The sequence below is a fragment of the Chroicocephalus ridibundus genome, chromosome 1, assembly GCF_963924245.1.
Source record: "Chroicocephalus ridibundus chromosome 1, bChrRid1.1, whole genome shotgun sequence".
NCBI classification, from domain to species: domain Eukaryota; kingdom Metazoa; phylum Chordata; class Aves; order Charadriiformes; family Laridae; genus Chroicocephalus; species Chroicocephalus ridibundus.
In genome coordinates, this window is record NC_086284.1 from 180,632,976 (window position 1) to 180,657,494 (window position 24,519).

At 38.6% G+C, this 24,519-nt stretch overlaps 1 protein-coding gene across 2 annotated transcripts in view; it reads right to left on the minus strand.

Moving 5' to 3' along the window:
* The window catches only part of LGR5 (leucine rich repeat containing G protein-coupled receptor 5), a 95,735-nt gene that overhangs the window by 30,362 nt on the left and 40,854 nt on the right, over positions 1 to 24,519 (minus strand). Inside the window, exons 3-5 of one of the 2 annotated variants that reach the window (XM_063322943.1) lie at positions 13,044 to 13,115; positions 11,376 to 11,447; positions 351 to 566 (exon numbers count right to left, since the gene is read on the minus strand). In XM_063322943.1, coding sequence (XP_063179013.1) covers positions 351 to 566; positions 11,376 to 11,447; positions 13,044 to 13,115 — 360 coding nt within the window. The remainder of the gene's footprint in view (positions 1 to 350; positions 567 to 11,375; positions 11,448 to 13,043; positions 13,116 to 24,519) is intronic. The other variant, XM_063322945.1, reaches the window with a different exon arrangement.

Here is a 24,519-nt window from a genome sequence, read left to right on the forward strand (position 1 = left end):
AATTTATCTTTAACACAAAAATATTTCTGCGACAAATGGAATTGACCACTTGGTAAAGGAATATCACAAGCCTAGTGCAACTGTAGAAGGGAAACTGCAGATTTATAGCCCCGAGATTTCAGTTTAATATCAAGAATGTAAGATACAACAGACGTTTAATTAAACCATGTACAGACCTCTTTACCTATCATTTGCCAACTGAGGAAGTACTAGGGGAACATGTAATTATTAAAGGTTGTCTCAAGCAATGTCTAAATTAAACATTGCATCTTCAAGTCATTTATCACAAAATGGTCAAAGCCCTGCAAAGAAGCAGAGATTGTGGCTAAAAACCAATTGATAAAACTTACAGAACTACCAAACTAGAGAGGTTTCCAAAAGCATAGTCTGGTATGTAATGAATTTTATTCAGTGCCAATGTCATTGCCTGAAGTGCTGGTAAACTTCTAAAAGCTTGGACGGGAATTTCTGTCAAAGAATTATCATCTAGCCACAGGTGTCTAAGGGAGATCAAGCCATTGAAGCAGTTGGGGGGCACATAGTTGATGTGGTTGGCGTCCAGACGTCTAGGAGAAAAAGAAATAGAGAAAATTGACTCGGAGAAAAGAACAGTGGACTTACACAATGGATATCAGAAGTTATGACCAAGAACATAACACCAAAGGATGGACGTGAGTTGCCACATCCATTTTTCATTTACAGGTCCCTTTGTCAGCTGGGTTTCCGCAGACAGCTCTCCTTTGGAGACACTGACTCAGTGAGAGCACGCACTGATAATTCGTGAGCACAGTCTCTCTACAAACCGGGTATGAATTTGTTTCCTTTCCCAATTATTTGAAAGTCTGGAATAAAATAGTATAAGAAATTCAGACAGAGATTGTCTTTCAGAACCTATAAATCACTGAGCTGCAGGATGATTTGGATTTCCATATGCTAGACACCCATTCTAGGAGCCAAAAACAAAACTCACTTCTAAATCTCTGTTCCCGTTTTACCTTTTCTTACGTATTGTTTATTCCAATGACTCTAATGAGCACTGAAGTTCACATTTTTTAGTAGTGGAGCAAAATATTTGTTTGTATTTTGTTGTGGTTTTTTTTTTTTAAATCGAGATCAGTATTACTAATGCGATGTATTTATTTTGAAAAAAAAGTTATTAAACACACTTCAGTTGCCGCAGAGCCAACAGAGGGAGCTCAACTGCACATGGTACCTTTTCAAAGTCTGCAGGTGATATCTTGCTCTCACACTTGTGTAAATAAGGATTAAATCTACCAAAACTTTTGCAGATGTAGCGCTACAAATATTATGTCATACATTCATTGGCTTTTGCTTTTGCTGTTTTGCTTTCCCATTGTGATGCTTTCAGGGAAATATTTAAAAGCGTGCTTCAGCTTTCTGAAACTTCGTGAAACATCCAGCTGGTGATCTGTATTCTGATACACTTTTTCTGCTTTTAATGTGTTGTAGTGACGTGTACCTTGTTCGGAACATGAAAGCCACGCTCTAAAACTTTTCTTGAAGATGTCTGTACAGAGAAGTAATTAAGTGAATGGTGAAACAGAAATAAATTTAAATAGATGTTTGAAAACATTACAGAACAAACAGACACACCCAGGGTACAAAGAAGTAAGTCTGTACAACCTAAATTCGGTCTGTTTGAGAGAAATCCAATACTCTTTGTGGCGGGCATACTAATCTCTTTATTTAAAGCTGCTTCTTCATTTACAGTCATGCAAAATGTCAGGTCCGTTCTATCTCCTGCTCCATGCTGCTCCTACCTACTGCACGAGAACGAATAATGATTGCTAAGGCTCTGTGCCAGGCTGGCAAATAACTGAGACAAGGTCAGTCGGAACAAATTTATAAAGTTCAGTGTCAAAGCCCTTGTACAATTAAATTTTCAAAATAATAACTGACATGGCAGACAGCAGAGACAGAGCTTCCAAAATAACTCAAGGGTCTGTCAACAAATGGGTGAGGCTGGAAATGTTTAGAAATACTCATGCTGTACCTCCCCCATTCCCCGGGCAACAACCCTGCTACGCCTGTGCTTTCAAATAAGGTATAATTTGAATGAGTAGATGAGGTTTCTTTGTGTTCAGTCAGAAGTACATTTCTTCCCTGGGTGATGCTGGTATGTAAACTAAGAAGTTACAGTTGCCTTAGTTTGACAGTTACACTGATTAAAGAATGGAGGCTTTATTCAACCTAAACGTGTTACTGTATTACAGCTAAGATCTTGTTCAATAGGAACCTTGCCTCGGCAGCTCTGACACCCACACTGGCTCCACAGGGGTTACTCACAGGATGCCCGGCTGCATGGCAAAGCCAACAGCCAGTTGTTTATGTGTGACCCTGTGGCTGAAATGGCAATGTTTCCCCTGTCATCAGCAGGACCAGGATTTTTACCTGACCGATATTCGGTGGCAAATCAAGTAACTGATTTTGTTTATAGCTGTAGTTTCCATATATAAACCCACCACTGGCTATGTAAACAAAATACACAGCATAGACGGAAAAACAGGACTGCCGTAATATAAATGACATTCTAGGTAGTTGCATTATTGTTTAAATAAACTTTGGAATAAACCAAGAAGCTATGAAGACTTGTGCCGCAGGTCCTATAACTGGATTACATATCCTGTAAGTGCTCGTAAGAAGTACTGCCTCAAGTGCTCTTTTGTTATCTAATCTTTTTAAAATTTCCAAGTACCGTTTTCCCTCTTGCAGATATTAAAAGGTTTCAGCAGTGGTTATGTTTCCTGTCATACTGTAGGTAATGCACACTGATGTATAAAGCATTGATCAAAATCACTGTTTTCAGCCAATTGTTTCACATGTGTTGATGAAAGTTTTGGCACTTCCAGAACTAAACCCATTAACTCACAAACATGACCCTGTTTATAATTGAAAATATATAGATAACATGTGGTGAGTTTGAAAGCTGCTATTATATTCCAGAGAGAGCCAATTTAGAGAAACAGAAATCCTTGATCTCTTCTGATAGGCAGCATGTAAATAAAGCAGCCAGTATGAAATTCACCATGAGCTCACTTAAAATGTCCAAACCTTTCAAAGTAAATGCTTGAGCTATGTGGCCTGTATCCCACTGGTGTTTCCTGTGGCATACTCTGAATGCTACAACCATGTGCATAAATTATGAAAAGATATTATTCATACAGAATTGTAAAAAGGACTCATTTATTTGTACTCTGGAATGGGTGAAGGTAGATGTTTGAAAAGTACGTGATTTGCATTTTTTTATCAGTTCAGTATGACTGGATACCTAGTTTTATGCCATTGGTAGATTTATAACGGAATATATGTTTTTTTCCTCTTTCTGAGTCTTCTGTCAAGAGCAAGCCCAGGTACAACCTGGATGTACCTTGTGATCAAGAAATTCCTCAATGTCTTGTTGGTGTGTCTTGCTCATTCATTCAGGGCTAAATCAAACGCTAGATATGGGATCAGGAGGGCGATTTCTCCCAGGTCATTCTCCCCTCTGAAATAAGCAGCTACTACAAGGATTGCCCCTCCTTGGAATGGATGAGGGCCTGAATACAACAAAGGGACCGGAGAAGAGCAGAGCCACCAAAACAGGCACAGAAGTCAAGGACAAAATATTTCTTCTGACATTTAAGATTGAAATAGGAAAGGTATAACTAAATGAATTGGGGCTCTATGTAACAGGCAGGGGAGGCAGAGAAGTGAGCACACACGGCAGATTAACGAAAGCGTGCTCTCCTCCCTTTCCTACCGCCTTGCTCCTCTCCAGACCTGTCTCTGTTATGCAGAGAGCCGCAGCCAAGCTACTCCACAAGGTGTGGAGCAATGATGGAAAGAGGTTGGGGAGGGGGCCCGTGTGGAGCGGGCGTAATGGGCAGGAGGCGGTCACCTGCCAGCCCCATCATCTTCAATCGCGTTTCTTCACAGGAGTTGGGCTAAAGCCCCATTTAAGTAATGGCAAGTAACATCAAAACTGGCTCTGAAAAGTGGATGTAATGAAAATATAGCTGTCTATTGTGAGCCATGCTTTTCAAACATGGCCCCTTTACACAGGATATCCCCTTCAGTCCACAGGGGAAAATGCTAGGGCTATTGTAAATGCTTAATTACAACACACCAGTGCAGCAGTTCCCACAGCTCACTTTCAGCTCTGCCCTTGTATGGGCTTCTACCGGACTGATACAGAAAACCCTGTGTGGCAGCAGCAAGACCAAAAAAGAAAAGTCACAAGTCGCGGTTTAGGAGCATTTGTTTCTGTCCCACTGCTCAGTTTCACATGGGGAGGTCTCTGCAGCTCTGGGAGTTTCAATTCTTAGTGTTTCTCTTCATAGCCAAACATGCTGCTCAGGTGTTCTGGTAAACCTCCATTCAAGACGGTGGGCCAGGTTGCTAGCCCCTTGCATAAAGCCAGCTGAAATGCTGTTTTTATACAAAGATAGATTGGCTCTGATACCAGTTACCCTCAATCCCTGCCGGCGGGAAAAAGTGGGGGCCAGCAGGAGTTGTTGGGTTGTCCTAGGAATCTGGCTGCACACTCAGATCAGGAGTCCACGGCTAGACCAGCACATTTGGTGTGGCTGGGAACGCTCCCGGGTCCCGCAGCCAGCTGGCTCACAGTGGCCCGCGCTATGCCAGTGACCTCTCCTAGCCTCCCAAATGAGATGGCTGTATGCAGAGCACCGACTGGGGACGGTCCCAGGGGCGTGAGAACTGCCAGATGGCCCCGGCGAAAAGTTCAGAGAAATGTTAATTGGCACAGGTCAAAAGTGTGCCAAGGACCCTGTTAACAGTGCAGCAGGACAGACGGTCATGGCCAGTGCCTGAGAGCACTCTGAAGCACTGTTTGCTTTGCTAGGCTGGCTGTAGCCACAGTCTGCCACTGTACGGTGTCCAGGAGGATCTCCTCGGAAATCTAGTGTGAGCCACCACGCTGCTAACCACTCCAACAGCGGGTCCTTGTCCTCCTCCCACACGTGGCATATGTCCTGGTGGGCTTCAGCCATGCAGGATGATTTTTGGCTAGTAGTTCTGAGGTTGAGAAATTTTTCTGTCCCTTGCAAACATGATAAAAAAAATTGCTCAGAAAAGAGTCAGATGCCCAGTAGCTTCTACTGGATGAAAGAAAATGTCACTCCGTGGTCTGTAACTGCTGATCTGGTTCAGCCAATTTTCACCCGACTTTGAAAGCAACTGGTCCCACAGCTGGTTGAGTTAGGGACTGCACACAAATAAAATAGTAGCACATGCATTTTAGGGAACCTTGCACCTCTATCTTCCTCCCAGTCATTTATTAAGCTAGAAAAGTGTCTGTGACTGAGAGCGGGGGTCTGGTATTGTACTAGTGCTACACATCTCAATTACTCTTCTGTTATCTACTATGCCCCAGGGCCCTAGTAGCTCAGATGGTTAAGACATGCAATAAAATGAGAAGATTGCAATGGTGAGTTTTGAGACATCTTTGCAAATGTGTAGAGACACATGCTTGATTTTAAGCTGTGGGAAATTCCTCCTCAGGGAGTTTGTGGGTACCTGTTGAGGTACCTGGTTTCCTCAGAAGGATAGTTCTGTAGGCTTCATTATCATGGGGTGTAACATGGAAAACCACACCTAAAGCTCCTGCCTTTTCATGAAAACAGTTCTCTTGAGAGAATGTGATTTCATCAAGCTTGATGAAATCTTTTAACTAAAAATCAGGATTATTAACACAAGCATCAAAATGGAAAAAAAAAATCGCTTGAAGTTAACATTTCTGAAAAAAAGGCTTTTTCATTTCAAGCCTGAACTGGAAGCATTTCAGAACTCTGCCCTCAAAATCTTCAACTCTTTGTTTGGATTAAGAATGGAAACTTCTCCTGAAATGCCAAATATTTGGAGGAGTGAGGAGAAGATGAAAAATCCATTTGCTGACCTGTTCCAGACAGGCAATTATTAAGAACATCCAAAATGATTTCTAGATAATCTCTTATGTTAAACTTGGTATCACCATCAGGTGCTCCACAAATACTGAAATACCTTAAAAATAAAATTTAGGCAATTTAAAAAGTCTGTTGGGAAATTTGAAACAAATTTAATTGATACTATTTTCTTATCTTGTTACTCGTAAAGTCAAATTAATTTGCTTCACTAAATTCCAACTTTGCAGGCTGTCAAGGGAGAAAAGGTGCGTTTATTTTTTCCCCTCTATCAACTGTTTCCAGCAGTTTGGAAGATGGGCTTTGTTGTATTCTGCCCTATTTTCTACTATAAAACATCTCTTTTTAAAGGGCCTCTTAAATTTTACAGGAAAGAAAGCAGGTGATACAGTAAATAATGCTTGCTTTTAAATTCCCTTCATGACTTGTTTGGCACGGGCAGTGAAACAGCACCCGATCTGTTCTCGATTTTGACTATTTCTGTGTCTGACAACGCAGCAGTAAAAGCTGCTCATTAACAATGATGTCAACAAGCAAATGAACAGGGAACGAAGTTTCATCTGTAGTATTCACTGCGAAGGGTCGTACTACAATAGTACCAATAAAACAACAGCAGAAGCTTTGCTTTTCCATCAGCAACGCCAATAACGCTTTTCTCCTTTATTTATCAACATGCGCAAATGGAGATCTGCAACTTATCGGTTGCTAGTAACAGAAAATTTTTGATAACACGTTCAGGGAAAAAAAATTATTGGTATGTCATTGCCTGCTTTGCCAATCCCTGCTTGTTCAAAAATATTTAAATTATATGCCAATTCTGGTACATCAGGGATGTCATTAGAAATGACATGACAATTATACTAGAGAAAAAACCCACCTACTTAAATACATGCATTAAATGAAAAAAATGGACAGAAAACAAGCTGCTAATTAACAGCAATATTTGAAAAACAAATCAATATACATATGTGAAAAGTTTTTGGACTATACAGGTATACTCCAAATCACTGAAACGCTTCTTGATTTAAAAGCAAAATGGAGGTATTGATGCTGTGGGAAACAAAATCCAGAGACCATCTGCTTGTCGTTGGTTCTGAAGAAATACATTTGCTCAAGGTAACAGGGAAGACAACATTCAAGTGACGCTTCAAACTCTGCTGCCAAGATCTAAATTGTAACACAGAAGTGATTGTGTGTTCCTCCCTTTCAATCACGGTACCTGCGAACATATTTTACTCTTTTTGGCTTAACAGAAATAAACGCTATTTGAATTCTCAGGACTGTTAATTCAGATATTTTGTACTCACACTAGATTTCAGAGGAAAATTATAGCCCATATAATAAGTTGAAGATATGCTTCTGCAGAACTTGAGGATCAAAACCACATCTTGCAATCAACATGTTCTGGTTACTTCCTTAAATCCTCCTGTCACAAAGGGAACTGGAGTCCTACGCAATCACTGTACAAGCTCTGGTAGCTGAACTCATTTATTAATCAATGTAGCACGTCACTGTTGTTGACTATTGAACTACAAAGACTTTTATAAAATTAGAGAAGATTTTAATGTTGTTTAATCTTATTTTTTGCTTAAGTGACAGAAAAAAACATTGCTTGTTTTGAGGAAACAGTACAAAGGTTTTCTCACAGGTTTTTGCTGTTGAAGATGAAATTCTCAAATCGTAGGGTTTTCTGGTTTGGTTTTTTTTTTTCCACTTATCATTTTATCATATTTATTGAATAATGTCAGCTGTCGTCGGCCAAGCCTTAAGACACGCAAACCTGTCAAGCCATTCCGCATGCTAACAATATTACAACTTGGACAAGGAAGGTGGAAGAAATTGTTGCTCGTTCCTGCAATACATCAGTTCTTGTTCTGTGCGACACAGGCCATTTAACATGAGTTAAAGTATCTGTCAATATTTATACGTATACTCTCATTTTTGAGCCTGGAACTAGATAATAAGGAGAGCCTATCATTCAGAAATACCTTTCTGTGCAAAAATTTGTGGTGAACTTGCATTACGAGTGAACATGGAAAACTTGTGTGTGCATATATATACCCCCATATATTGTGCATGTACAATTTGTGCATACACAGTTATATATGTATGCTTATATAAAAATGATTTTAACGTAGTACTCTTTACATTGATTAAGGTAGCAAGGCAGTTAGTACGGCTTGCCCCTCTACATGACTGCCCTTCTTGAGTAAAACCACAAAAAGCAGAGATTTGAGTCCTGTCAGCACTTTTCAGTTTTTTGCATCTATGCTAACCTAAAGCAAAGCGTTAATGAGGCTTCCAGAAATCGTGCCACTTGCATAGTTAAACATAATAAATACATGAAGTTGCTATCTTATAGGAACTGCCTTTGTGAAGGCTTTTAACCTCTTATTTACACTCTTGAAAAGACCCCTGCTATTTCAAAGGTTTCAAGAAATAATTCCTATTGTAAATCAGAAACCAATGCAAGAACCACCTTGTGAACAGAACATTCCTAGACTGTATGAAACAAGAAATTGAATCTGTGCACACCTTTATCTGACAGGCACAACCCAGTTTAAGCAAACAAAAGAATAATAGTTTTCTTTTCCTCAAAGAGGTCTCTTTTGCTGGTGATCGTCTTTCAGGTGATAGTAGCTTTTCTGTACAAACCCATATCATTCCATCTTGGGTCTGCTACACAGCTGTCTAAAGGTTTCTACTGACCACTCCTATTCTTCTTCGGTTTTAATTCTGTCACAAAATATCAGTTCTTTACACAGACTGCACAAACTATGTTTGGTTTACGTCTTCAACTTCTTCGCCCAAGGAAAAAAATATTTGCAACAAAGCCTGAGTGAGACTGTCATTTTGTTTAGAAACTGCACTGAAAATTCAACAGTCTCTTTCAGAGTAACAAAGGAACTCTTGTTTGCTTGGCTTATCGTGTTTTGGTCCAGATTGTGTATAGAGTGATGTGATCTCAGCAAGATTTTTTTTTTTGTTTGTTTAGCAGAAAGAAAATCTAATATAGTCACTAGACCAGCATTTTCTCATGACTTTTTCAAAGATCAAAGGAAAGAACCGTAACCTCAAAAGTATATGCCTGAGATATTTCAGTCTGTGTCTGGTCAATAAAGAAAAAAGTCACTGACCAAATAACAATTATAAGATAATTAATTCTTAGGGCTGTTTCACCTTTAGAAACATTAACGAATGCGTTGTATATTAAGGAGGTACGTGTTGTTCAAGACGGACTTAAGAACCTGGGAATTAATACAGTATAATGTGTGTCTGTGTAGTGGTAAGTTATACACAGATGACATAGCTTTGCTGGAAATCAATTCATTTCATTAATTCTGTTCTTCAGATTTTGGCTGAACTGAATGTATGCAAAAGATGTTAATGTTCTGGTGGAACTTCTTTATACACAAAAAAGGAAGAGAGCATGTTCAACACAGTACATTTCTCAACCAATCTTAACTCTAGCCAGACTGGATAGCTTGGTATAGATGCTCACTGTATCCTTGTCACTGTTTGACTTTTACTAGTGACACTGGTGATGACCACACACTGTAGCAACACTTTTTGTGATAGTTGTTTGAACTTCCAGATCGACTTCCACATTCGGATCTCGGAACTTTTTAGGAAAACAATTTTATTTCAAAATAATTCTGTGAAAATATAAGGTGGTCAACCAAACCACAGAGAAGAGTCAGATGACATCTTACTCTCTCCAAAGAACCTGACTTTTTATCTTCAATTATATAGATATTTTATGCTGCGCATTCAAAATCATGAGATACTTCAGAAAATTTAGTCATCTTTTTGTATCAGGTGACCGTGGAATTCTGTGGATAATTCAAAAACATATTCTATTTTCTGCGTCCTGCATTGAGACAGCAGGCGTGGCCTCGTGGTTGCAAAACGTGAACTGCAAGTGCAGCAGAAGGAACTCAAGATACTCAATTGACTGAACAAGAATATGGCAGATGAATTTCAGTATTAGATAGGTGTCTTAGTGAGGTGAGGCACTTAGGGAAAAAGCAATTCAAACTTTACATGACAAACTCTTGAGGAGCTACTAACATGCTAGGAAGAGATCTGCAGTTGTAGTAAGTACGAAAATAACAGCTCAGTGTTCAGTAAAGGTTAAAAAAATTAAGCAAACTGAAGTTTGGGGAGTTAGTAGGAAAGCGAACAAAAAGGCATACATAATTCTCCTCTATATATCCATGGTGTGCAAACACTTTAAACGGGCTGTGCAGGTCTGTTCCCTCTTGACTCCTCTCAAATCAAATATACGAGAACTGAAAAAATGTTCAGTAAGAGTGACAAGGATGACCAGAGGAAGGGAATAGCTCCCACATGAGAAACAATTCTAACAGGCTATGTCTGAAAAACATGACTGATGGAGATACAACAGAGGTCTGTAAGAGCTGGCATAGCAAAACTGCTGTTTCCATTTTCTCCTGATGCTGCGCTTAGGGAACATCAAATGTGGTGGGAGGTTCCAAGTAAATAACAGGAGGTACTTCACCATGCTTACACAGGGCTAGCTGATCAGCAGCTATTCTGCCACAAAAAATCATGATTGTTGCATTGGCTCAAAAAGCAATCGTACAGACTCTTAGAAGAAAATTCTATAAGAGCTATTACATTCAAAGAAGCCACAATAGGCTCAGCGAGCCCCTGAATGCAAACCTCTGGCAGCCAGGACAGATTACCAAAGGAGTATTACTGTATTCTTTGCCAGACCTTCTAGTTTTCCTTTGGCAACTGCCATTGAGAACTGGACACTGAGCTAGGTCAGCTTTTAGCACGACCTGGTACAACCATCCTTATGTTATGGGGCAGAAGCACATCAAAATAATTTCATTCATACCACGAAGCAGCCAATCCTCACTCCTGGTCTAGCAGTTCTGGCAGGAGTTCTGTTAAAACTGAAACTCGTGGACTGAGTCAGCACGGCACAGTCCAGAACTATAAATACGGAGACCTGCCTGAAGCACAGAATATAATTAAACATCCTCTAGTTTCATGAGTTAATAGTGTTTTCCATACTGCTTAAAAAGAAAAAAATTACACCAAATGAAAAAAACCAAGGGAGTCATTTGGGATTCTTTCTTTTCCCCTGTAAAGAATCTTAAGAAACCATGGGAAAGACCAGTGCTCAAGGGACCATATTACTCTTGACAGACAGAAAGCATTGCAGAGCAAGGAGTGTCTTCTCAGACGGTGAACCAGTTTATAATGCTGCAAAGAAGCTGCTGGTGTCATGAAATTACTGGAATGAAATCAGTCACTTCTGAAGTTTAATTGAGAGTACAATTCTCTTGAAAAGCAGCTCAAAGAGAGTTAAAAGAAAAAGTTGATTCAGCACATTATTAAGTGATATTAACAGGTAATTAATAGGTAATCATACATTATTGTTCATGCAAGGATACAAGCTGATTTATCAAGTATACTCACAGAGACTGCAGGCTGCGCAAATTCTGGAGTGCTTCAGTAGGAACTTGGCGTAGTTGGTTATTCTGCAGCATCCTACATTGTGAGTAGCAAAAAACCCAGAATCAACACAGTAAAGACAATTTCTTTCGATTTACATCTTCTTCCAAGCTTACCTCCTTTGTACTGGTTCTACTTCAAGATTACAAACAAAGCAAAGCTGCACAAATACTCTGTTCCCCCGCCCCTGCCGAATGCCAGTTCTCTTCAAAGCAAATACCTGTAGCATATTAGCTTTGTTAGCAGCTACACATGAGCTTTGAACATGATTTTCAAAGCAGCTGAGGAAGTTAAAAGAATGAATCCCATTTGCTTTCAACAGGACTCGAGCTCCTAATTGCGTCCAGTGATTCTGAAATGGTCATCCTCATGTACTGATTTTGTTTTCCTTCGGAAGTGCTTCAGTTCCTTACTCTCATAAAGCTCTTGACTGACTCTTGAAATCCTTACTCAGGAAAATGTTACTATGGCAAACAGAACTTTTAACTGTATGAGTTTATGATTTGGTTCGAATAAAATTTTATCTCTGTAAAAACTGCTGAATTTTTCTCAATGAAATAAATTTTCTCCAACAGAAGGCTGCTAGCAATGACCTGACAAATCTCTTTTCTGAAATATCACATCATTAAGCTTGCGAAGATTGAAATATCACTTTTCATTCCAAAATAATATTTTCTTCCCTTTGAATATGGCCTAACGTCCTTGTTTGGACAAAGTCCCACATATATAAAAGGATTCTACGTGGGTAAAACTGAAGTAGTACACGCTGCCTTCAAAATGAGGCATACTCAATGGGACATTGTAAATGAAATAATTTTTGGCAGGCCTAAATCTCCTTAGGCCAAAAAGAGCTACAGCTGGCCAACTTAAGAGTAGATGGAGTGGGAAACTCTTCATACTTCTTTCCCACTTAGGTATTTTTTCAGTAGAGCTTTGAATACTCTTACAGTAGCATCTGGCTTGGTTTGATGCTGCCTAGGAAGCTGGCGTTCTTGCTAATAATACGGTTTCTGTGAACTTTACATAGGCAAAGATCCCCTCTAGTATAAATATTATGAGATGCAGCCTGCTAATAATTTTAGTAACTATATATACCGTCTTACTACTCCAAATAATACAGGGTTTGTAATATTTTTTATAATTTAGCTTACTGTAATTAAATCACAATGAAAAAGATACAAAATACAAATTGCATTTTAAAGAACATAGTGTTGTACAATAACGGTTTTCCCCCCCACGTCTCAAGAAAAGGAAAAGGCAATTTACCCCCAGTTTTGTGTGATCATGAAAAGTCCACTAAGAGCTTTAGACTTGAAATCGGAACTTTTGAGACAATTAAAGAAGCTATTAACTGGACCAATTTTTACCTTTGATATTGTACAGAGACATCTACTTGATGAGCAAGTTGTTTTTAGAATGCCATTAAAGTTTTCCAACTTTTGTGTTTAGGATATTTTCTATATGAAAAAACAAAGATTTAATGATGTTCATATGTATCTTCACTTCAGTTGAGTTGTTCAAAATGAGCTGATCAAAATATGTAATTTACTTGATCAAAACTTCACTGGTTAATTAGTTCCCTGGAGCATTTAGGAAATCAGAAATATATCAAACAACACACAGTTTACTTACAGCACTTTAAGATTGAAAAGGCCAGCAAATGCTCCCTTAGGAATGTATGTCAAGCCATTTCCTGCAAGACGTCTGCAAAGTTTGAAAAAGGGAAAGAAAGAGAGTGAATACTTTTTCTCTTCATGTGGAATTAATTTGGTTTTTAAAAAGTGCAATACAGCTATGTTTGAGCGGCTGATGCCAGAGGCAGTAGTTTAAGAGCCTTGTTTTGTCATTAATACACTTTTAAAAGCAAAAAAAAAGAGAAGCCCTTAACTGTACAGTTGATTTACTGACAGCTGGATTGCAGAGACGAAAATGCAATTTCACTGCAAACTGAGCTTATGGTTTAGAATGCACATCTAATTCTTTATATTGCTCTTTTTAAGGATTAGAGCAATCTCAGCAATTAAAATACAGATACACTGGCAACAATTAGAATAATTGGATTTACAGGCATGCACTTTTAGAATTGTGCATGTATGATGTCTACGCATATTTAACTCATTTGCACTAATATCAAAACATATCTACATAGTTACAATCACAGTTCATTTAAAAATAACTATATGTAAAACTGCTGTACTGGTGGAATCATAGTTTTCCCTGTGAGCAGATGTGTAATAGGTTAGCATAAAGTGAATTTGCTAAAATCTGTAAGGCTTTTTTTCCCTACTTCTATTGCATCTCCCTTCTCAGAATGCCTAAAAGTATTTTACAGACCTAGGTAAGCATAGCAAATACCTCTGTAGAGTGTGTTACTCTGCCAAAAATAGAATGCATTCTGTAATATTTGTGTCTATGAAAGAGATCATGCATTTGATATGAAATAAAGGCATTTCTATGTTCCCCATCAGTGCAACTCCAAAATATCTTGTGTTCAGCCTCCTGACATCTCAGTTCAGCATGAATGTGCTGTAATACCTGTACCCTAGCTGGAAAACTGACTGGTAGGGGTCAGATTCCCCATCAAGTTACTCCGTGTCAGTAGAGCCATAGTGTTTGCTCTTAGCTGGCAACAAATGTGGATTGATACGATGCAACCCTCTTTTATCTGCAGACCAAGTTAAGCCGAGTGTAACTGATATTTCCCATCAGCTAAGATACTGCACACCAAAATTGCAGACAGTTACCATAGACCAGATGATTTGATAACAGAGTTGACATTTGATTTGGCCGCTTAGGAAAGTCCACAGGACTAGACCCAGACCAAGCTGCCAGAGAGGAACATACAGCACTGAAGTAGGCACCAGAGTTGCCAGTGCTGTTCATGGAAAAGGCCGGGGGCTTATTACTGCACCCAAAGTCCCAAAGATCCAGCAGTGACTGGCCCTTAAATGTTGTCTTCCTTTGGAGTTTAGTGGCCCCAAGCTAACTACAGGGTCCTGAGCACACCTTCTCTTTAGAATCTCTTTCATACAGAAAATAAAAATAAAAATAAAAATTGGGGCATAAAGAAAGAAAACATGATTCCAGATCCCAGCTCCAAAGACTTTTCAGGTATTTTCAAATTGTGGAAAAGGCTCTTCCCTCTACACACACACCTGCTGAGCGATGTGACCTGTAACTCTGAGCAAGTGGCTCCTTCTCGCTCTGTTAAATTAATTTAATTGTGCTCTGCAGAAGCACTCAGCTTCAGACAGAGCTGCTGAGCTTGTCTCACCTTGGAGTACACTGGAGTCTGATGCTCAGACATCTGAGAATTGGGTATGTGCACCTGAATTCCTGCAGGCAGATAAGTGAACCAAACCTGGCTCACTTTTGCTCTGAGGTGAGGCGCTCACAGGCTGAGCCTTGATTTTTCAGATGCGTAAGGGGCTTCTCCAGCTTCAGCTTTCACTCTGAAGAAAAATGGCAATGACTTCTGGGTTGTTGCTGGATCAAGGAGGTGTGTGCTAGGTTAGGCACACCAAACTGGGTCCCTGAAAGTAAATGCCATTTATGGATCGCTGACTAGTAGGGGTTCAGGACCTATCTAATACTCATCTCAGTTTATAATATAATTTTTTTTGAAAGACTAAAGACTGCTTCACTCCCACAGCACCCTATTGCTCTGCTATTTTAATGACATGACTGGACATGAGTCTGGACAGAAGCCTGGCATGAACCGTAATGTGAGGAGTCTGCAAAACTTTACTGGAAAAAAACTAGGTACAGGTATTGAGATTTTCACTTACAGCTATAAGTTGTTGCTTTGAGTGTCATACATTAAGATTGATAAAGAGCAGAGGACTAAACCCATATGTCTGAAGACTCAAGGTGATGGCCTGAGGTGCTCTGTCAGGCCACCATCCCTTCTTGAGAGTGGCTGTGTTGCTGCAACTTTCCTAATTGTTGCAGTGCAAACTGCCAAACACACTACACATTCATACCGCCTGTTTGAACTGGAATACTCTTCTTAAAATGGGCTGAGAAAATCATTTTTTGAAAACAGACTGTCATAATTTTAAAGGCATTTTTATGAAATGTATATCTAATATATTTAGAAAGAAATACCTAAACACAGAGACGCACCAATACATGCTACACATCTCACTGACAGTCAGGATGGTTTTAGTGTGACTGTACTGCACTGGGCTGTATTTGAGCTAGTCTCTGATGGCTAAAACTTTTCCACGTAACTTTTTTCCCTGTTTCTTTTTGTGGCCAGCTTTTCTGTCGAACTGTCTTCAGGAGAAGATTTTTTTCAGAGTAAGCTGTTGTCATTCTGACTGTAAGGTCCATTTGGATCATCTGTCCACCCACAATATACCACCCTCAGAGCATGACGTCTCCACATGGCCCCAGCTGCAACACCTTTGAGAGGAATATCCAAAGCTGACAGACAGTTGTAAGCAAGGGATGCTGAGCCATGTTCCTGAGCTGTTCTGACTGATAGTTACATGCACTGTTAAACTGAGATGTATTTTTTTCCTCTTCAGGTTCCAACCCTTGTTTTATATTCTGCTTCTTTTCCTTTTAGATCACAACTTCTTAATTATTAAATGCCTTGTACAAACACTTTAGACAGATGACACCATGTGTTAATCTTCTTTTCGGTAGACACAGCTTCTGCATTTACTACTGATGCCTTTTTCAAACCTCAGGTCATTTGTGAATTTCTGCTTTGAATATTTTTCAGTTTGGAAAGAGCTATCACTAATTTTGCAGACAGCGATTAATACTATCTTATATGATACTCCTCTGCTTATGCAGCAGAAGATCACACTCATGATGTAGGGCCCTACATATTTCAGTAGAGGGCTACATCAAATGTATCACAAATGCCAAAATACATGCATGTCCGTGTAGTTCTCTCACCAAACGAACTAACAATGTCAGAAAAGGTAGACATCAGGCAATAATTATTTTCTATGTAATGATGTTGTCTGACCTTCAGTCACCATATTAAATTCTTTTTCATGATGCACTTTTCATGATTTTCTGTGGAACCGACTTCAGGCAAACCACCTATTTATTCCCAAGGCTCTCCACGAGACCACTTCTGAACACTGGCACAAGAGTAGCATCTTCCCAGCCCTTTGGAATTCCCCAGGATTGTGGCATTTGGTAAAAATCAGCAAAAATGATTCACTGGGATTGTTATCTAATTCTTTCAATATTCTTGGATGAAAGTTAGCACACTAGTTCTTTAAGGCATGCTGCAAAGCTCATTAAGTTTGGCTTATTTGTTCCTGATCATTTTAATGCCTTCCTTGTGGGTTTTTCCTGCTATTACTGTGTTTCTATTCTCAGTCTTCGCATAGGTGAAAATTAATCCCCTTGTTGACACTACAGTACCTACCAAGTATCTATCAGGGTTTATGCTTCTTCACTTCAGGGACTGTGTTTTCCATTACTCTAAACTGTTTGAGGGAAGCTGCCCAGTATTTTACTGAACTTTGGATGGACTTTGGGTAGTGTTTTTAGTCCGGATGGGTAAATACTGCATTCCCTGAACAGATGAGGATGGACATATTATCTGTCCCTATAGTTCAGCATTTAGTTAATGATTTCCGAGAGCAGGAATGAACTAGCTTGTTTATAGCACTTGCATAACCAAATGGTTGGCCTCTATTGTCTGAACAACTTCGATTTGCAGTTTTTAAAAGTTGTTTCTTTTATTTCCAGCATTTCTGACATTACTTTAGAAATATCTCATTAAGTACATTCAGGCTCAAATGTATCACATCTTTTTAATGAAAAAGTAACCAAAAGTACACAGCATTACTGATTTTGGAGCTTTGGATTTTTGAAGCTGTATTATTCTAGAACTTGACTTTACTTACGCTGCTTCATATAATCTTGCAAATTGATGGAGGCTGGAAATGTTTATGGGGAAGCGTTACCACATGCTTCCCTCAGTACCTGCTACCTGCCACTGTTGGAGTCAAGATACCAGGATATGTTTGGCTTTTACATAGGCTACGTTTTTATACTACTGCATGTTTCTTTCTAAAAGATGTAAAATAAATGAGCCGAGAGAAAAGCATGTTGCCTCCATCCTTTCAAATGGCAGCAATTTATAAAATATCTTTCAACACAGTTCAGCCCAGGTGGCAATCTCTGCTCACTGCTGGAATACCTGCAGTGCTGCAGGTCAGGTTCACGGCCCACGAACCCGAAGAAGTTCAGGTGTGTCCGGGCTCCCCTTTGAGCGTTCGCCATCTGTTTACTCCTTTGGCGTATTCTGACCTCTCCTGCAGTGTCACAGTTCTGACAAATGGCGGTCACCAAGTCAGAAGAACATTCCCAAAGACAACGCAACTAATGAGACACCCACAGAAAGCTCTGAAAATTATCAGAAACTTTTCTTTGTCTTCTTTCCATTGTTGCTCATGTCTGAAAAGAAACACTTAATTCCTCAGAAAGAAGCAAATAAACATGAAGTTGTGACTGAGCACAGTCAACTGTGTTCTTTATGTTTTTAGTACAATGATTTTTCTTTGCCAACTCAAAACTGCTTTGTGCGTGGATGTTGTTTTTTACATCAGGACAACCTTTGCCTGGTACCAAGCGTCTCCTCATTACCTGCTGGGATGGAACTCTCACTACAGACTTCTCTCTACAGCTAACAAACTGTGGCATTTAATAAAGAAAGCATCTCTCCACTAACCATGGAAAGAAGCTGTGGCAAATCTAACCCAGCTACTCCCAAATGTCTGCAGCAAACAGTGACAATATGATATGGGTAGTGGCTGCTTCTTTGCTTGAGTAAGATCTAGGCAGCAAATGCTGAACAAGCACCTGTAAAGTGCATTTCAAAATCTAGTGTCAAACCTATAGGAAGGACATGAAAGGAAGATAACAGTCTCCTTGGGAAAAAGCATATGTTTACATTAATTAATATTCATGCTGTGTTCTAACAGGATTAGCACAATGGAATTTTCTGGAACTAGTTACTGATCAAATCTTGCGAAGTGCTGAAATGTAGGAGAATACATGGCACTCTGGATCTTGGTGTGGCTCAACATATGACAGAAAAAAGCAGTGTTAAACGAGTGAAGCTCCACTATTAAGTGAAAATCCAGTGAAATCTGTTGTAATTCTGTTTCAGACACAGATAAGTGGAACTTCATTACACTCAAATTTATGATAAATATATTGGACTCTCATTATTACGTCAGTAAACTGTAATAGCAATACCAGACTGACTCAATATTTCTAGACTAGTGCCAGTGCATGCCCTTTAATACAGATTAGGTTATATATCATTGCATCATTTGTGTTGCATTATATTTAATCACTCCACATGTACTGCAATATCCTATGCATATTGTAATTGTGAGTGCAGCCTGAAATCATCCTTCAACTGTGTAGATACTGAGGGATTTCTAAAAAAATAATTCTGTAAACTACTGTCTTGCCTCGAAGTCCCTTTGACTCTGAATTTTACTTCTGTTCACTAACTGGTTTGCTGATTTTATTCAAGGAATGACAGCAAAGACAGCACGTGCTAAGAGTATGCTATCATGAATTTGGTTATATATATATATGTATATTTACAGATGAGTAGGTTAACATAAATATATTTTTTATATCAGTTTTATATTTTCCTGTTTTTTGTAAAACAGGTGTTTCATTACAATTAACAAACACTCCAGACAGAAAATTGAAAAGGAATTATTCAGAAGAACCTAAAGACTGGTGAAAAAAAATCTTTGCTTTTATGAATAGAAATGGAAAGTACAGAAGGCCTGAGACAGTGAAAAAATGCCAACAGTTGGGACAGTTCTGTTGCTACGTGGTATTAAACTTCCTGAATCTGGTGCTAAAACTCTAGTATGCCATGTAGAAAATTCCATTCAAATTCATGCAATCGTGAATTGTGTCTATTATATCTTGGGTACAGATAAGAAATTCTCTTTTGTAATTTGAAACTTCTTTCTTAAAAGCCTGATCTGCCTTTCCAACTGCCATAATTGTTCTGAATAACTGATAAAGATCCGTGGTGAAATCTTAGTCTCATTGATGTCTGTGGAAAAATTTGTGCTGACACAAGGAGAAACAGGATTCTCATTTGCATCCTGCCTCAGTATCGTATTTGCCAGTAACTTATCTCTTCGCTGAGGAGCTGTACCAATAACACTAGTACCAATCTTAAAACTATTATCTCCATTTCTAAAACAGGAAATGGCTGTTTGTGGAGGAACAACATGGATGTATAACAGGAAAACATAAATTTCCAAATCTTTTCTTAAAACAACTTGTTCTGGTTAGAAAAAATTGCCTCTGTTCAAGGAAGAATTACCAACCTTGAATCTTTTGCTTCAATTTTGTTTCCTGTCAAACATAATCAAAGATACATAAGCACCCGACTACGCATATATTTAGTCCAACTATATAAATATATAGCCAATATATAATTTCTATATTTCTATGACTATAACTTTCTTCAGTTTACATATACATCTATAAGTAAGTAACATGAAATGTTCCTGCTTCTTACATCAAAAAGGCTTTGACCATATGGATACTCATCAAGCACTTATCCAAAGTCAACTAAAATTTTGAGAGAAGAGATTAATTTGCCATTTATTAGTGATTATGCTTGGGCCAATGCAATAGAAATGTACAAATTAATGGGTGATTAATTACTGTGTTAATTATTAGTTAATTAATGGAGGATATCAACATATATCTTTCAAAATGTTTTTGAGGAATTACTTTGTTAGACTAGGAATTTAAATGTTACTCGGTATTTTAATTATCTTTTTATATTTCAATCTGTCACATTAATTAAAACTGTAATCATTATAGTAATATAAAAAGAAATGTGGGTCAAATGATATATTAAAAAATCTGATGCTCAGAGAGATCAAAGAAGAAAATGTAAAGATATTCTCCTTTCTTTAAAAAAGGGGAGGGGAGTGTGCAAGTCATAATCGTGCTGTATATTATATTTATTACTACTTATAGTTTAGTTAGAAATTCAAGTATAACACAGTCTGTTCTTGCTTGAGGGCCTAATTGCCTTTTAAAATGCATGTGCCAAATTCTCATAGGGTGTAAACTGGAATAACTCCAACTGAGCTCAAGCAGTTGGAATGAAATCAGTGTGTATTTGATCTTGAGCTGGCTTTGATAAAACAGATCATAGATTTTTGTCAGTTAAGGATGTGGTCTAAAACGTACTGTTTCTTTCTCCACTTATAAAAGGCAGAGACTCTTTCTGCACCTGGCATGAGTGTGATCCAATAACTGCTAAAGACAACTGATCTCTGCTTTCGTGAAGCTGTCCATGGCCGGCACTGAGACAAGCTGTTTTGCTCTCGGCGCTGCAGAAGCCTTTCTACAGGGCTCCACCAAGACCCTTCTGCTGAACAGCCAGCCAGGTACCTGCCTTCTGATTGCAGCCAGGCCAACTGTCCGGAGGTGCTCCAACATCATCCAGGAATACCTGTGCTGATTCCCAGCAGCAGATCCCAAGGATACAACCGATAAGAGACATAACTTCACTTCTGTGTTTGAAGAATGCTATCACCAAACCACTACTCACAGATCAATCTTAAATTTGTTAAAATTCTTTTTTGCAGTGTTTAAATGTTACAGTAAGATGGAGCAACAAATGGTGGATCATATACTTTACATTTCCTAGGCTGGGTCTTCCAAGTGTCATTTACACTTCTGATGCTGGTTTTTGTTTCGGTTTTATCCCAGTAGTGCCAGTATCACCAGAAAGGGTAAGAACTAATAATAATAATAATCATTAATAACAGGAACTGGATGAAGTGTACTGCAGTACAACACACTATGATCAAATTATCAATAATGAAAAATGTGTTAACTGTTTTGTCATTCCTGTGTGATAGGCAAAGGACAGAAATTGTGTAAATCCAAGTTTTGAGGTTACTACTGTGCTTTGAGTGGTACAATGAAGCAATACCAAAGAACTACTGGAGAAATTACTGCTAACGCTGTTTGGAAATTCAAAAAAACAACTTAGAGAGAAGAAGTTGGTTTTACTGTGCTTGTAAACCTATTAGGTACAAATGTGATATCGGCTGAATTCATTACCCGTAATCCTTCGCAAGTGGAAAATTGAACAGCGTAGGTAACAGAAGTATTCACTGCACTGAAATCAAGAACTCTACAAACAGGCTGAACTTCCACTGACAAAAAAAGAAATTATTTCTGCCTACTTGCTACTGCAGTACACACAGAATGTGTAAGACTCAAATTAAAATCCTGCCTCAGGATCTACAGATATACAGCACATTTAATAAAGAACCGTTTCACCATAGTTTAATTAAGTATAATTTCACTATCTGTATTGATCGCAAAACACAAAAAGCTCTTCCTATGACTTTTTTTTGATATTCTAAACTAGTTCCTAAGGAGTATTGCTGGATAATAAATTACAAGTTCCAGAAAGCATTTACAAACTACAAGCCAAAAATAAACTTCAACATGCCCTCAGTAAGAGCAACGCAGCAGCACTTGGACTTCAACCTAGAACATTTAGTTTTTCCACGAGCATGCGTATCTTACTATTTTCACTTCTCTTTTATCTTCTTCCTTCCCCCATCTTCTCCCCTTCTTCGCCTTTACACCACAGATGCACAGCAGTTCGAGTGTCAAGGTTGCTCTGTGCAATTTGCATTAACATTTCCAGAATAATTGTCTGTCAGCACAAGCTATTCAACAAGCAATGCAAGCAGCTCTAATTTAGTAAGGGCATTTGCTCTGTTGTTTCTCTCTTTTTTTTTTTGTTCCCCATCTTGTCATTCTTGGTAAGACAGCAAAAAGGGCAGTTTGGAGGGTGCCAGGCTGACACATCCACATGTCAGAGTTCTTTGTTGTTACTCGCTTTGGTGGCATCAAAGGGATAGCAACAAAGGCAGTGACAGCTCCAGAACATCAGGGCCCTTATTTTGTGAGCGTGAAGGTTACAAGCTGTTATCTCATACAGTAGGAATCTTCTGTGTTTGGGTTTGTTCTTTTCTAGTAAATCAAACTAACTGTGTATGCAAAAGCTAGGGGAGAAATGTACCATAATTGCTTCCAAATGATTAACTAGATAGACATCTTCTCACTGTTTTTACCAACATATGGTTAATTTAAAGATGACCGTTGCAATTCCCTCTGTCAGGACTTTGAGTGCCTCCCTGGCTGTATTAAAGCAAAGTTGGGGAGTCCCAGCCCTGAGTTATCAACAAAGTCTCTCTTATGGCAACAGAATCTACAATGTGCCATGGGCCACTTGCCTGGCTGCTGGCAGGTACTTCTCACTGACAAACACCACGTATCGAACACAGTGGCATAGTCTGAACAGATCGCCTCTACATGTATGCGTGTATGAAGTGAAGAAACCAAATTCACAATTTATGTGAGGAAATTGAATTCACAACTTATGCTGCACAGCTCTGAAATTACCTATGGGATTGTAAATCATTTAGCAGTGAAAGTTCTTGGAACTGTAGCTGACAGAGGTGGCATAAGCCAATTTCCACCAGGAACAGCTCCACTAAAACCTGCTGTGCAAGAACTGTGAAACTGGTATTTAAGTGACATCGTAAGGAAGCATGTGTGGACAATTTGAGACCACTAGATGATATGCTATTTTTACTTTTGTTGCGAATGTCAGTTGCAGATATTTGTAGTTTTTTGCCTTGGAGGTTTTTAAATCTATGCAGATTAATCTTTGGAAAAGATTTTAGTATTTAAGCATTCTGTCCAAAGACCTTTGAAGTAAATTACAAGATTCCCCCACTTTCTCCAAAAAGTTTTGGACTATGGTTTCAGCACTTTTATGTTTTCTACTAACTTACAGAATAGTAAAAAGTACAGAATCCGTTTTCAATGCTAGCCACAACGTGCCTGCACCAGCACAAAAATAAAGACTGTGCAAGACCCCAGGAGCTAATGCTCTCATTTTTCAAAGATGTAAATGACCAGAGAGCTCAGTCCCACTGGTCAAAGTCAGTGGGGAAAAGAACACCTAATTCCCATTAACAGCTTTGAAAACCTCTTTGTAAGAAAAAAGAGCAAACAGAGAGAGAAGTAAAGGGAAAACAGTAAATAAGAACAGATGGTAATGGATTGTGCCTGGTAATTTAGGACTTCATTTTCATGTATACAGTGGCCTCTCGACCACTTCTGCAGTGTAAAGGGATTTCCACACAAATCATGGGGAGATTCACATATGTCTGTTTTGTATTGTATCTGTAATTCTGCGCTTCAGTATTGCAGTAAAATGCACTTTTAAAGGCACTTCTGCATGAGTAACTGCTGTAATAATACTGTGATCAATCTCCAAAACTTTGTACATATATTTAATTCCCTTCAAGGTTATTTTAAGAAATAACACAGGTGTCAGTAAGCTTTCTTGCACCTTGCAATTAATGAATTAATGCTTCATTTTGTGAAATGCAAGTTATTTTGAACTGCCTTACTCTGTAGGTAAAATAACTGTAATAAAGCAGTCCTTTGTTTCTGATTTACTAAAACACCTGTTTTAAATTGCTGAAAAATAGCAATGTACTAAAAATCACTTGGACTTTTGCTTATCTGTAGAATGTTCCTGTGCTTAAAATTAAAATAAAAGCCTTATATATGTGCATGCGTGGGTGTGTGTGCATATATTTATGCATATACATATGTATGTGTGTGTGGAGATATATCTAGTTGGAGATATTTGTAGTTAGGTCTGATTCAAATAGTTTTAAATTACTATTGGCTTTCTTCCTCACTCTTCATAGAGACATTAATTTATAAAATAAAACAGTTTCAGGCACTGCTTTGAAGTGTTAGTAATCACAAAATGATATGTCTACACTCAGATGCAGTTGCCTCTTAAACTCTTAAGAGTCACACCCTAGGTAATTCTTTACACTTCTTAAAAAATCTTTTTTTCATGCTCTACTCTAACTTACTGCTCTATTAATATGGGCATTCCACACATATTGTAGAATGGCATATGTATAGGAATACTCCACATGAGATCAAGTCTTGGACTCAGTCATACTGATAAATATCTGCAGTTATTTTGAATTTATAATGAAGAATTTGACTTAAT